The sequence below is a fragment of the Physeter macrocephalus genome, chromosome 14, assembly GCF_002837175.3.
Source record: "Physeter macrocephalus isolate SW-GA chromosome 14, ASM283717v5, whole genome shotgun sequence".
Taxonomy (NCBI): Eukaryota; Metazoa; Chordata; class Mammalia; order Artiodactyla; family Physeteridae; genus Physeter; species Physeter macrocephalus.
Genome location: NC_041227.1, coordinates 14,733,974 through 14,749,700, shown reverse-complemented (window position 1 = coordinate 14,749,700; position 15,727 = coordinate 14,733,974). Strand labels below are relative to the sequence as shown.

The 15,727-nt window shown below is 38.0% G+C and overlaps 1 protein-coding gene across 6 annotated transcripts in view; it reads left to right on the top strand.

Moving 5' to 3' along the window:
• The window catches only part of STK4 (serine/threonine kinase 4), a 140,771-nt gene that overhangs the window by 42,528 nt on the left and 82,516 nt on the right, over positions 1-15,727 (top strand). For all 6 annotated transcript variants that reach the window (XR_008619414.1, XR_008619415.1, XM_055090886.1 and 3 more), the window contains exon 8: positions 8,774-8,931. Coding sequence is in view for 4 of the 6 variants with exons in the window: in XM_055090886.1 (XP_054946861.1) it covers positions 8,774-8,931 (158 nt within the window). In the remaining 2 variants the exon portion in view is untranslated. The remainder of the gene's footprint in view (positions 1-8,773; positions 8,932-15,727) is intronic.

Below are 15,727 nucleotides of genomic sequence, written 5' to 3'. Positions count from 1 at the left end.
GTGGGCCTGCGCGACCGGAGCCTGTGCTCCGCAACGGGAGAGGCCACAACAGTGAGAGGCCCGCGTACCGCAAAAAAAAAAAAAAAAAAAACCAAACAACCTTATGATAAGGCATATTATTCCAGCCAGAAGAAAACATGTGAGAGTTTATTTGAGTTGTTTTCTTGCAAGTATTCATGCTTGAAACAGAGAAGAAAATGTAGGCTTTTCCGAGTTCTCTACTTTGAACAGGTAGAAAAGAGTTATTGTAGAAATTAAGGAAAGAGTAGGTTGACCATTGTGGTTTACTTGGTGACCGTCTTGAAAATGAACATTTTAAATGGAAAGGCATAAAGTTTAATGTCCAGTAGTTGGTCATTCCAAAGGAAAAGATGGGCCTTAGTCTTTGATCAAGCTCCTGGCCAATTATGACCACCTTGGCATTGTGTTAGAGTTCATGTGAATCCAGAAATAAATAGTAGAGAAAAGGGATCTTTCTGGTTTTTTAAAAATATTTATTGATATATAATTCACTCATTTAAAGCATACAATTCAGTGGTTTTTAGTGTATTTACGGAGTTATGCAACCATCACCACAGTCTAATTTTTTTAAATTTATTTTTAATTGAGATATAATTCCCATATAAATTTCACCATTTTAAGGTACAGTTCTGTGGTTTTTAAAAATATATTAGCAGGGTTGTGCAATCATAACCACTGTCAGATTCCAGACATTTTCATCATCCCTCAAAGAAACCACAATCCTGTTAGCAGTCACTTCTCATTACCCTTTCCTCCATCCCCAGGCAGCCATTAACATACTTTCTGTCTCTAAGGATTTGCCTATTCTGAACGTTTTATATAAATGGAATCATATAAAATGTGGTCTTTGTATTTGGCTTCTTTCACTTAGTTTAATGTTTTCAAGGTTCATCAGTGTTACAGCATATATCAGTACTTCATTTCTTTTTATGGCTGAATAATATTCCATTGTAAGGATATACCCGATTTGTTTACAATCTAGTTTTAGAACTTTTTTAAAAAATTGTTTATTTATTTATTTATTTGACCGCGCCAGGTCTTAGTCGCAGCACACGGGATCTTCCTTGCGGTGCATGGGTTTCTCTCTAGTAGTGGCATGTGGGCTCAGTAATTGTGACATGCGGGCTCTCTAGTTGTGGCGTACGGGCTCTAGAGTGCACGGGCTCAGCAATTGTTGTGTGCGGGCTTAGTTGCCCCACGGCATGTGGGATCTTAGTTCCCCGACCAGGGATTGAACCCACGTCCCCTGCATTGGAAGCCGTATTCTTAACCACTGGACCACCAGGGAAGTCCCACATAGCATTTTTCAAAGAAAAATAAATATAAGATACAGTTGCTTATGAATTTGCCCCTTTGTGGACTTTGACAGATTGTCCACTTAGCTTGCCAGATGCTGCTTACAAAGAAGAACGGGCCAGTCATAGTATAGGAATTCAATGCATTCCCTGCATCAGATAAAAGAATCAGAGCAAGACATGGCTGTTTTCAAAGTTCGACTTTTCTGCTGAGTTCATTCTCCCAACGGCTTCAGGTTTCTGGTATTATCATTCAGTGGAACGTCTTCATTTCCTGGGATATGTCTGAAAAAAAAATACCCTGGCTCACATTGAAACAGAAAGCCCACCAGCCAGCAGAAGCCCTGGGGACAGCATTGCCTTTAGTCAGCTGGGAATGATTCTCTCACACTTTTCAGCACCCCTTGATGGTCTCGCTCAGGAGTGCCGAAAGAAGAGTCCAGGGATAAAGTTACTGGGAAAATTCCATTCCCCTGGTCTTTCTATGCTCAACCTAATGGCAGTTCGGATATGTCAAGAATTCTCATTTTGATTTTAGAGAATTTGCAATATGAAAGGCAGCTCGCCAGCCTTAAAGCCTGATGATCAGGGTTCAGATCCTATCCTTGTATAACCGTAGGCAAATTTCTCATCTAGAAAGTGGAAATAATAGTACATACCTCAAAAGATGGGAGGATGAAACGAAATGGTACATTGTGTAGCACTTGGTAAGTGCCAACAAGCACAGATCCTCCTCCCTCCTACTTTATTTACATGGTGTTCATGAAGTGTTAATGGCAACATCCTGTGGAAGCATCTGGTAGAAAACCTGAAACTTAGAAAGTATTCAGTCAATGTTAGTTGAATTTGAAACCTGAGTTCCTAAAGACTGGAACCCTTTTTGTAGATATAGATTGGTGTGTGTGGGTGTGATGGAGAGAGATTGAGACAGATCTCAGATACTGTATCAGTTAGTTTTTGCTGTGTAGCAAACCACCTCAAAACCTAGTGGTCACGGACTTCCTTGGTGGCACAATGGTTAGGAATCCGCCTGCCAACGCAGGGGACACGGGTTCGAGCCCTGCTCCAGGAAGTGGAGCGACTAAACCTGTGCGCCACAGCTACTGAGCCTGCGCTCTAGAGCCCGCGAGCCACAACTACTGAGCCTGCACGCCACAACTGCTGAAGCCCGCGCGCCTAGAGCCCATGCTCTGCAACAAGAGAAGCCACCGCAATGAGAAGCTTGTGCACAGCAACAAAGACCCAAAACAGCCAAAAATAAATAAATAAGTAAATTAAAAAAAAAACAAAACTAGTGGTCAGCTGGGGCTGGCTGACTCCTGTAGGCCTCAGCTAAGACCACCTGGTCAAGGCCTCTCTCTACATAGTATTCCGCCATCTAGCATGCCCACTAGGTTTATTTACATGGTAATAGGATATGCAAGCACTTTTCAAGTCCCTGCTTGCAATAAATTTGCTATTGCAGTGGCCATAGCAAGTCACACGGCCAGGCCTAGAGTCATTGTGGGAGGGCACTAGTAAAGGGCGAGGATACCAAGGGTACTTGGAGGTAATTATAGAGGCCGTTTTTGCAAACATGCTATTGTAGATACTAATTGTGATAGTAATGCAGATCTGTTTACTGAAAATTATTATCAGTCTATAAAGTCAAACTGTGAACAGGTGCTCTAATTAATTATAGTGTTATTAAGAAAATGTAGGTCACAATAGAAGTGCTATTTCCTCCAATAAACTAAGTACAGTGGTGAAGCACCCTCACATATAAGGAATCATTGTGGTGTAAACAATTAACTCCTGGAATCACTAAATACAGGGATCAAAAATACACCTGTTTTTGAATGCATGTTGTTTCTTGCCAGTTGAGGTGTCTTCCCCTATCAGTTGATTCATTCATTTCTTCAGCTTTAGTTATATAAAACATTTTAATAACCTACATCTATTGATGATATTTTTATTACAGTTTTGGGCCAAGGAGAATTTAGTCACCTCTTCCATCTACTTTTAAAAAGCCCCCCAAACACCACTAACAACAACAAAAAGAAACTCAAAGAATCAGAGACAGTCTTGTCACAAATATTTGTTGAGTAGGTCTGGTCTTTGGTTTATGTCCACACACATCTAATTTGTGGCATATTTTAGATTAGAGACGATCAAGTGTCATCATCCCTCTGGAGTAAGAATTCCTTTTGAATGTTTATCAGTACCTAGGCAGAAATATGTTGTCATAAGCCACTGTCAAGTGATAGTATCATGGAACTTTCACAACTGCAGTGGGACACTAGAAATAATATGGTCCATGGCTTCTTTTTTAGATTGGAACCTATGGTTTAATCAAGATCGTATAGTCAGGACCAGAATCTAGATCTTTGAACCCGAGGTTAGGGATTTTTGTAGTGTATTGTGCTGCCTCCAAAATCAATTTTAGCTATTCTGTAATCCTGTACACGTAACCATTTAACTAATCATTTCACTATAATTAAGTTTCTTGTATGTGTGTCCATTTTACTCCTGGGTTATACCTGAATGTGTGATTAGATTAAAAACTTCTCTTATTACGAAATTCACTATAGTTTTGGGAACATTGATTTCTAATAAATATTAGGTATAATCAGGTCCCTGATATTGATATCAAAAGGTGAAAGGAAAGGCATTTTAGATAGAGTTTCTTATTTGTGACGCTTAGTTGTTGAAAGGGACAAAGAATATTAGGTATTTTAACTCCAAAAATATTAGAGATCTTTAAGTGAGTTGCAAAGGGCTATTGTTATCAAATATAGAGGACTTCAAATATGTAGAAGGCAAATGTTCTCATTTTCTCATCTAAACAGTGATAGAAACTAGACAAACAATTATACTCTAGCTTAAGAGATGTTTCTTTGATCTTTATGACATAGTTTAGATTTAGACCATAGAAATGTTATTGTTAGTGTTTCATCTCTGGTTTAAAGACTTAAATTTCTAAAATCCACCACTGAGGCATCATAGAAGTATATTGTACCAATTATACAATTTTTATTGTTGGATATGATGTTTTTTAAAAAAATTATGTCTTTATGATTTTTGTAACAGTTCCACAGAAGAACATATTTTAAATTACCTGTTATTTCTCTCCAGAAGTTACCATTTTTATTGATGAACACATTTCAGTCATTTCTTTGTGCATTTGTAGAGAAGGCTGTGTAAACAGACATGAAATGACAGAAGTAATGAGGAGAGATTGTTGCATGATATATACAACTTACCCTCAAATTTTGTGTGTATCTTCAAAAAAAGGAGATATTCTGTTTTGTGTTTATTTCCTAAGAAAGAGCATAAAGTTGTCCCTTGGTATAGGTGGGGGATTGTTTCCAGGACCCACCACGGGTACCAAAATCCACAGATACTTGCAGATGCTTAAGTCCCTTATATGAAGCAGTGTAGTATTTGCATATAACCTTCACATATCTTTCTGTATACTTTATTTTTTTTTTATTTATTATTATTATATATTTTTTTTGTGGTAAGCGGGCCTCCCTCTGCTGCGGCCTCTCCCGTTGCGGAGCACAGACTCCGGACGCGCAGGCTCAGCGGCCATGGCTCACGGGCCCAGCCGCTCCGCGGCATGTGGGATCTTCCCGGACCGGGGCGCGAACCCGGTTCCCCTGCATCGGCAGGCGGACGCGCAACCACTGCGCCACCAGGGAAGCCCTCTTTCTGTATACTTTAAATCATCTCTAGATTACTTATAATACCTAATACAATGTAAATGTTATGTAAATAGTTGTAAATATAATGTAAATGACATGTAAATAGTTGCTGGCTTGGAGCAAATTCTAGTTTTGCTTTTTGGAACTTTCTGGATTTTTTTTTTTTTAATGTTTTCGAGTCCTGGTTGGTTGAATCCACAGATGCGGAACCTGCAGATACAGAGGCAACTGTACCCTCTTTTATTACCACAATACAGTTGTCAGGTGGTGATTTTTCTAAAGAAGGGCTTTTCCCTTCTCTCCTAACCCCCTTCACTTTTAGATTATTACTCTGAGCTCATGGACTCTTTTTATTCCGTGTTTTTTGTTTTGTTTTGTTTTTGATGCTCAGTGTCCCAAAATTTACCGGTGGGAGCCTCTCAAGGTGGCTTCTGTGTCCTGTTGATATGTCCGTATCAGTTTGTGAGTACTTGTTTTTTTTGGCACAAAAAGATGTTCCAGGCTCACTTTGTACTTTTCCTGCCCTAGACCTGGAATCAGCTGTTTCTCTTAAGAAGGCTTATTAGCTCCTTGTGGTGGGGAATGGTATTTGGAAGCCAAAATCTGCATGCTAGGTGTGCTCATTGCTAATGGGATAGCCATTGCTTCAAGACCTTTTAATAAAGAAAGCTCAGCAAAAATTTTTTTAATAAATCATGAGTTCATGTTAATACCTCGGTTTAAATTCAACACACCAGCATTTTTTGTACCTTCTTCAGTTTCATATTTTGATAATTAAATATTGCCAGATCCCCTTCATAGGGCTTATACTACTTTGCATCCAAATTCAGCAACGTATGAGAGTGACTGTGTTGCTACATCCTTACCAGCAGATAGGGTATTATCAAGCTTTTGACTTTTGCCAAATTGAAATGTAAGAAATCGCATCTCCAAATAATTTTTATTTGAATTTCTCTCATGAGTGAACCTACACGTTTTTTTCATGTTTAAGGACTAATTGGGTATCTTTGTGTGTATACTATCTTTAGCCCATATTTCTACCTTTTTTGGGTCTTCTTTTTCTTAATTTTTGGAATTCTTTATTTATTTGGGAGCTTGTCTTCCTAAGATATAAAGAATTCTAAAATTTATCTTTAAAAGAAAATTCTTTTAAAACCTTCATGGTTACTTGTTGCCAATATCTTCTTCGAGTTCGTCATTTGTCTTTCATCTTGGCTTATAGCGAATGTGTGCTTAATTTTTATTTTTAAATTTATTTTATTTTTGGCCGTGCGTCAGGTCTTAGTTGCGGCAGATGGGATCTTCGTTGAGGCATGCATGATCTTCCGTTGCGGTGTGCAGGCTTCTCTCTAGTTGTGGCGCACAGGCTTAGTTGCCCTGCGGCATGTGGGATCTTAGTTCCCCGACCACGGTTCGAACCCGCATCCCCTGCATTGGAAGGTGGATTCTTAACCACTGGACTACCAGGGAAGTCCCTATTTGTACTTATTAATTTTTAAAAATCTGTGATATTTCCTTCACACAAAGAAAACATCCTTTTTTTTTTTTTTAATTGCATCTGGGTTTTTGTCATGGTATGTTAGAAAGCCTTTTTCCTTTCAGGTTTTAAATGCATTGCATTCACACATGTTTTCTTCTAGTACTTATGGTTTCCATTTTTACAATTAGAGCTCTTATCCATTTGGAGTTTTCCTGGTTGAAGGTATGAGGTGTGGATACAATTTAATCTTTTTCCAAACAGCTATCCAGTTGTTTGGATATCCATTTGGGCTTTCTACCTTGTTTCTAGACTTTCTATTCTCTTCAGCTGGTCTGAACCTAGTATCTGGTCCGGATTTGTTTTTTGGCTGCACCGTGTGGCATCTTAGTTCCCCAACCAGGGATCGAACCCACACCCCCTGCACTGGGAGCGTGAAGTCTTAACCACTGGACTGCCAGGGAAGTCGCAGAATATTTTGTATAAAAGTACACTGCATACTGCGTATTTCAGCCACCTATAGCACTGTCACAGTTGCTCGGCTCAGGAGGCCCTCTAAACACCCCTTCTGATGTGTAGGATTATGGGCAGGCTTGCTGCAGAGTTGTCTCCGAGCCAACCTTCTCCTCTGGTGGTCCCAGAGGAAGGCACTGATCAAAAGGACTTTCCATCCGAACTTGTCAGGAAATCCAAAACACCCCCATTTTTACAAGTTTTTTGTTGCATTTCCTTCAGAACTGTATTATGAAATAATACCTTAAATTTAATTTAAAAAGTAAGCAAAATAAGCGTGAAAAGCACTTAACATCATACCTAGAACAGACAAAACAAAACAGACATTCAGCACATAATTGTTGACTGGTCCTAGCAAATATTGTGTTTGATCCCTAATAAATGAGGGGGCAACAGTGAAGTAAGCTATTGGCAGCATCTGGAAGTGGGCAAATCTGGGATTGGCTGCTGTTGAACTTGGCAGTGGTGATGGTGAGTAAGATGACAAATATCTGAGAGGCAGTCAGGGCGCTGGCTCGAAACTGGGACTAGGCAGATGTCAAGAGATAAGATTGCATGGAACAAGGGTTCTTGGAGAGGAAACACTTGCTGTTCTTTATCTTCTGGACCCCTACCCATTCACTTCTTAAGGCTCTGAACCTTCTGGTCTTTTTTTCTGGTTACTGGGGGAAAAGGCAGTATAAATCCACATGTTCATGCAAAGTACTGAAAAAAAACTTCTGTACTTCCCAGTGTTAGACTACCGTGAAATAGGTGCATTCAGCTAACTAGGTTTTTAAGTCATGCCAGGTAAAGTTATTCTTTCTGTGATTGTTACTAGTTCTAACTAGTAACTGCTGTATTCTGCTCTCACATGGTAACTGCTGTTACATAACTACTGATTCTGCTCTGCTATGTAGCTACCCTGTTATGTGACTGCTAACCCTAAGCCCTTCTACCAGTCTTCCCTGACCACCCATCTTGCAAGATTTCTTCATCTCCTGGGCACATGTAACTCTTACAATCAGTTCTATCTATTTAATATTTATCCTATACTGTCTTCTTTTAAAGAATATTTAAAAGAATTAAATAAAATCACCTATCATCCTACGATCAGAGACAAATCCTGTTAACATTTTGGTATATTTTTTTTCTAGTCTTTTTTTTCTCCTATGTGTATGGTTTTACGGAGTTGAGATTGTACTGTATATATAATATCTTATTTTTTCTCCTTAACTTTATCATAAACCATTTGTAAATAGTATTTTTAAAGTTATATAATATTTCATGGAGTGGGTTGTGATTTACTTAGATTTTCTTTTTCATGCCTGTTTTTCTCATTAGTCAAATTAGATCATGATTTCGCCAAGGGAAATCAATCACTATGATATCATCCCCCCTTCCTGACTCTAATGCCTGTAGAGCATATTATATATGTAGATGATTAATAAATATTTTGGCTTGCTTCTCTGTTTTCGGTCTAAATGTTGTAGGAACTCTTTGCTATAGGGGATCCAAAAAGTATTACTTGTAGCTGATGTAGAGTTATCGCATCTCCAAGTCTTCCCATTTAGAAAAAGGGACCCTGGGGGGGCTATGAATCCTCTGAAATGCTATGAAAAGTATTTTGAGTGAGCATTTGTGCTTTTTCCTATAGTTTTCACTAGAATCTTGAAGGACTCTTTATCTAACAAAAAGCCACTGATTCCATGACCTTAGCCCATCTGGAGACAGATCCATTTACTAAACTTATCTGAAACCTGAGATACTATATTTCACCTTTTGTTTTTCTTGGTTTTCAGGAAGGGATGAGACCATGCAGCCTGCAAGACCATCTTTCCTTGAATACTTTGAACAAAAAGAAAAGGAAAATCAAATCAACAGCTTTGGCAAGAGTGTCCCTGGCCCACTGAAGAACTCTTCAGATTGGAAAGTTCCACAGGATGGAGACTATGAGTTCGTAAGTAGACTTGGAAGCAGATGGTCATGTCTGCGGGGGGAGGTTGTTTGCAATATCACACATCCAATTCTGTCATTTCACTGAAAGTGCAAAGTGCTTGAGCATTTTATTGTGCAGCTTACAGTTCCTCTAAATGCGCCTGGCGGCAGCTCCTGGGCTATGAGCCTCAGGAGTCTGAGACAACATTTTGACTGACGTTTGAGCTGTCCCGAGGGCCCCCAGTTAATTAGTGGCATCTTTTTTGCTTTAATAATTATTTATTCACTTGCCATTTTTCCTTTTGTTGAGTTTGAATTTGTTAATGGTAAAAGAAATGTTTAGTCGTCCAGTGAAGATGCACTGTCTTTACTAGTTTATCTGGGATTGTGATTTTATATTTAAGAATTAGACTGGAGGGAAGATAGTGCTCTTTTGTAGTGTCTTTGTTGTTTGGCTAACCATTATCCTAATTTCGGTCTCTCTGAGAGGATTATTCTGAATTTTGTCCGAGGCTGAATATTAAATAATTCCAAAGTTTCATAGGAAAAACAGGGTGTGTATTTCCTCTTTCTGCTGTGGAACATTCTCCCTCAACCACAGACACTTGTTAATGTTCACAGAGATTTAATGTGTAGAGGCAGTAAAAAAAAATGTGCAAAAAAAAAAATAAGCGAAGGAGTCTACACTCCTTTTCTAGAAAAGGATTTTCTCTTTAGGAGTATTTAATTTTTACACTCTTAAATTCTGTCATAATTCTGTTATTTATAAGAACTTAGTTTGCATATTAGGTTTGGATTTGGGGAGGCTTTCTAGTCCTGGCTTTCTCCTATCCTACTGACCGGTCTAGAGGTCAGTTCTTTCATAACATAGTTTCTGCTTTTGTAGAGTAACAGGAATGTCCTAGTTTATACAACTAATGATAGAGGTCTTTTGAGGACCAGAATAACTCACCTGAGGTTATTTAACCGATTAGTCCCTGAACCCATGTTAGGACCCAAGTTCATTTGTTTTATCATCTGTTTGTTCACTCATTTATTTATTAGCTCTTTGAGTGCCAGTATGTGCTTGACACTCTTCTAGGGATATAGTAGTGAACAGAACAGTAAAAAACTCATCCCTCTTGGAGGTTTCATTTTAGAAGAAGGAAAATAAGGAAGTAAAATATTTAGTGTGTCAGATAGTGGTAAGTGTTGTAGAAAGTATGAAGCAGGGAAAGGGAGATTGGTGGGGAAGGGAAGGAGAAAAGGAGAGGGAGAGGGAGGGAGTGTGTGTGTGTGTGTGTGTGTGTGTGTGTGTGTGTGTGTGTGTAAATTTGTAGCAATTTAAAATAATGAGTTAAAGAAGTTCTCGTTGGTAAGAACATGAGAGAGTGAACTTTGTGACTATCCAGAGAAAGAGCTTCTCAGGCAGCTGGAATAGCAAATGTAAAGGTCTTGAGGCAGGAACTTGCTTAGTGTGTTTGCAGAACAGTGAAGTGAATAGTATGTTTGGAATGGCATCAAGGGGATGTGTTGTAGCAGGAAATGAGATCAGAGATGTAATGGGGAGTCAGACAACGTTAGGGCTTTTGTGTAATAATAAGGACTTTAGCTTTTAGTCTGAGTGAAATGGAAAGCTACTGGCAAGATGTGACTTGATCCTACTTATGTTTTGAAAACATTATATTGGTTGCTATGTTAATGCACTACAGGAAGACTAGATTTTGTGAACACAGGTGTAATGTTGTTACCTACTATATAGAAGAGGCCAAATATGGGGCACGTCTGCTGCCATTCCTCTCTTCTAGGTCTTTGGCATTCATATTTTCCACTGAGTCAGGATTCAGCTTCAGAATCCTTCTTAACACAGTGTTCCAGGCCGACACTGTTAATCAGAGTAGACTCAGAGATTTGAATCTTCATGTTTGCGATTCCGTGTTGCCTCTGTAGTTGTCGTGGACATCTTTGTGAGGACTGATTTTTCTCAGTTTAGTGAGTCTTTAGGTAAAGATGAAACAACTTCTGGGTACCAAATGACATCACCATTGTGATAGAATGCTTAAGAATCCTCAACTCTGTATTCCCAGGTCTAGTTAATGATCCTGAGATTCCAGTCACTTTAAACTAATCATTAATTTGGGATCAGCAGTTCCAGTGTTTGAAGAATTCATGTCTCTCTGCCATAGCCTTCCCATACTAAGATCATTGCCAGAGAACTTATTTTGATAGGCAAGCTACTTATGCAAAGGGACTTTAGTAGGTCTTTAGAGAGAGAGCTTTTTATTTGGGAAGGAGATGACTCTCGGAGGGAGTGGGCCCATGAGCGCAGTGACTAGGTTAGCACGTTGCCCAACCTGCATTATTCCTGGCTGGTGCAGGAGAAAGGTCCTGAGACTTATCAGAGGTTATAAACTGGCATCATCCAGCCCACACACCTTTTTTGTGTGTCCTACACAGTGTTTAAAAGTTTTAAGATAGTTGCCTGTGTTTAAAAATTGAGAGCTTCTACGTGAAATGTCGGAACTCCAGATTATTTTGAAAACTTGGAAGAGCTGACCATAGAAGACCTACATTTTTGGTTGACGGTTGTGTGGAGTGAGTAGCAGCTGCCCTCTTCGGCTCTGACCTCTCTAGTTCTCCTCAAGATCTGATCTACTTCATTCACTTGTATTAAGTATCTAACCTGTCTGGCATTTTTAGGACATTTGATCTGGGGACTCGTGCTCTAAACCATTTGGATTGGTATATGTCCACAGTGTGTCTGAGCCAACCCATCCTGACATATAAAATTTTATTCTAATTTTACCTTGAAAATTTCAGGAGAATTTATTTCAAAATTCTCTTTTAAGAGAATTTCAAGCTAAACAATGAAAGACAATTGAGGTGGGGTATATATGAGCTACTACACCAACAAGTTCCAAAGAGCAGATGAAAACTATTTTTAATGCCTTGATATTCTTGCTGTATCACCTTCATCCCAAATCAAGCATTTAAAATAATAGTCTCCAATAGTGTTTCCCAAAGTGTGATTCCCAGGCCAGCAGTGTCAGCATCACCTGGAAACCTGTTGGAAATGGTTTCTCAGGCCCCACCCGAGACACACTAAATCTGAATCTCTGGAGACAGTGCCCAGTAATCTGTGTTTTAACTTACCTTATGCATGATCCTAACCTGCTAAATTCATATAAATTTCTTCTTTCTTTCCTGTTAGGTACTATAGAAATTGTAAAATCACATGTATTCATATTTTGTTAACATTGCATTACTTCAAAATTTCCTTTTTACTCCCGTTTTGAGTCTCCTGTACTCTTATTGGAGGTACCAAAGCAGTACCTAAAATCAGGAAAATGTACATTTGAAAGTGACATCTGGCATAGAAAGAACCAGTTTGTTGAGTGAAGAGAGTGTTCTGAGTAACCTCACTAAGCTTAAAGAAGAATGTGTGTCAGACTAGCCGTCCTGTTCCCCCCAGCCGTCTCTTAGAGAGAGAGTTTCTGATTTCCCAGCGGGCAGTATTTAGTTATAGAGAAGGTATTCTCTTTCTTCCTGTGAAGTCAATTGCTATTTTGAAATGAAATTTTTTGCCCAAAATGGCAAATGGGAAGTAATTCAATCATCAACAGTGGCAGAACTTGATACTGACAAAAAACTTCATATTTTCATCTGAAACTGAATTCTTGTTGCATTTCTAAAATTGAATTGCCTTATTTGCCAAATTGAAAAAGCAACAAAGATTTCCTTTAATTTTTGAGGCATATTAAAGTATAAATCTCCAATTAGTATTTCATAGTCTATAGACAGATGCATTTTTGGAAATCAGTGTTGCTTTTATGAGAATTCAAACCCTCCCACTTTGCCATCGTAAAGCCACAAAACGCTGTCAACTTAAGCCCAGTTTGGCTCATAGATCTTCCAAAAACACACTGTAATATTTTCGTCTAAGAAGGCTTAGTACCAAGAGGGTGAACGAGACAGACAAGACCCAGGCTCTCCTGGAGTTGACTGTGGTGAGGGAAACAGACCTTAAGTCAGGTAATATACCAGTTCAGGTAATAGTGGCTATTTTTAAAAAAAGCACCGTAAGAGATAGTGTGAGAGAAGGCCTTGCAGAGAGATGGGACATTCAGCAAGACCTGAATAAAGAGGGGAAGCCAGGCATGGGAAGGTGGAGGGAAGAAGTACAAAGTCTGAAGCAGGACACGGTGAGTGTATGTAAGGAGCAGCATGACACACAGGGTAGCAGTCCGTCGTAAACACATTAGTTATCGCAATGCACGCGAGCGCCTTAAAATCACCTGTTGAATGATGGAGACTCTGGATAAAAATAACAGTCAAAATTCAGCTAAACACTGTTTATAAGAGATATAGCTAAAATAAAATATCACCAAAGAGTTTAAAACAGAGGAATGGGAAAAGATACGCTAGGCAAATATTCCTAAAAGAAAGTCGGTGAAACAATATTAATATCAGATAAGCTAGAATCCAAGACAAAGGAACATTACCTGGGAAAGGGGCATATTTTAAGTTGCTAAAAGGTGTGCTTGATCCAGAGGACAAAAGTCATGAACCTATACAAAGCATATATATTTGTCCAAAACCAATAGAAATACAAGGAGCAACGAGAAAACTGCAGTCATAGTTGATGGCTTACATATTCTTCTCTCAAAATTTGACATTTCAATTAGACAAAAAACCAAAACTAACACAATTAACACGGTTGATAAAACAGAAAATAGGAACACTTTTCAAATATTTGTGAAAATTTTAAAACATATATGGAATATTCACAAAATTTGACTATGTTTTAAAGTGCTTGAAAAAAATCTCAGTACAGAAGTCATCCAGGCCACATTCACCCACTATAATGAATAAAATTGGAAATTAACAAGAATAAAATAGCCAAAGCCACTTTATTACACTTGGAAATGTAAAAGAATATTTCTACATAATTCTTGCTTTAAAGATAAAATCAAAACAGAAATTATAAAATGTTGAGAAATGAATTATAAGAACCGTACAAAATCCAGATCACTGTCATTTAAACCTGTGGGATGAAGCAAAAATGGTATTCATAGGAAGATTTATAGCCTTAATTGTATTTTCTTTTTAGAATACAAGAAAGGTTGTAAATAAGACAAAAATAAAGATAAAAGCAGAATTTAATGAAATAGAAAGCAAACAAAATTTGGGTCAGTAAAACCAGAAGTTGGTTCTTTGAAAGGAACCAACATTTGGCAGATTTGATCAAATTAAAAAGGAAGAAGATACCATAAACTATAGCAGAGAAAAGGGGAGAGAATGTTACTAGAGATAGAGCAGTGTAAGAATGGGAAGAGAATATTATTGTTTAAAATTTTATATCATTATATTTGAAAACCTAGATAACTAGATGTTTAAACATTATACCATAGTTAGTTCCTATATGGAAGTGTAATTGCATAAAAATATCCAAGATACTTTTGAAAAGGAAGACAATGAGGTTGGATTTATATGTACAACACCACAATAACGAAAGCATTGCAATATTGCCAGAAGAAAACATAGATCAATGGTAAGAGGATAGAGCTGAGAAATATATCTGTGTATATTATAGGAATTTGTTATATGATAATGATAAAATGCAGAATAATGCAAGCTGTGTGGTACCATTTGTGTAAATTTTTTAAAAACCGCAAACCATGCTACATATTTCTGTTATGTACACGTGCAACTGTATAGATAAAAAAGATAGGATATAAAACTACATGATAAGGGTCACTGCCTTTGAGGAGAAGAACTTCAGTTTTAACTGTTTTTAAAGTGGGAATGTATTACAATATTAACATATTACTCGCTTAAATTAAAAAAAAATAGAGTGAGATATGTTTTTTAAAAATTCTTTCAATACTTAGATTTCCCTGGTTTCAGTCTAAATGGAATTAGCCAGAGCTTCTGCAGACCTAGATGAACCACAGTACTTTTCAATCTTACTTAACTTTGCAAGGATTGCTGATTATCAGCTCTTGGTATATTAGGTTTTGGAGTAAGTTCCCTATTTATTCAAATAAAGTTGTCTCCAGATTTCTTATGACTTATTCTTTAAAAAGAGTTGGTAATAGCTGGCCCCCACTTACTAATTCAATCTCTATACACTGAAGTCCTCTATGTGTGAATAGCCAAGACTGTAAGATCCTTGACGGCTGGGATTTTTACTCATCTCTGTATTCCTAACACCTTGCAATTGCCTAGCTTATTGTTAGTACATACTTTTCAATTAAACTCAGAGTTAGTCTCTGAATTAATTCAACATATTTAGTCACTACCCTGAGAAAGTACATAGCTAGCAGAAAAGACAATCAAATAATTTTGATACCTTGTGCTAATAATAGCTTACATTTATTGAGAACTTGCTTTGTGCCAGGCATTGGTGTAAGATTCTTTAAGTATATTAGCTCAGTCCTTAGAACCATCCCAGGAGGTAGGCAATATTATTGCCATTTTATGGATGAGAACACTGAGGCTTAAAGGGAGTAAGCACTTGAATAAAGTTGTACAGATAGTAAGTGGCATAGCAGGGAGCTCCAGAGCCTAGCCTCTTAACCACCTACACTTTATGGCCTCTCTCTAGGCTATTCTGGTAAATTCTGTCCATAAAGTACATATAAAAACGTGTAGTAGGAGCCCAGAAGAGGGAGCAAGAACTTCAGTAAAAAGAACGCCAGGGGAGGCATCAAGAAGTCTCATTTGAAGTGTATTTTGGGTTTTTTTGTTTGTTTTTTGTTTTTTAAAATTTATTTAATTAATTTATTTATTTATTTTTGGCTGCGTTGGGTCTTCGTTGCTGCGCAGGGGCTACTCTT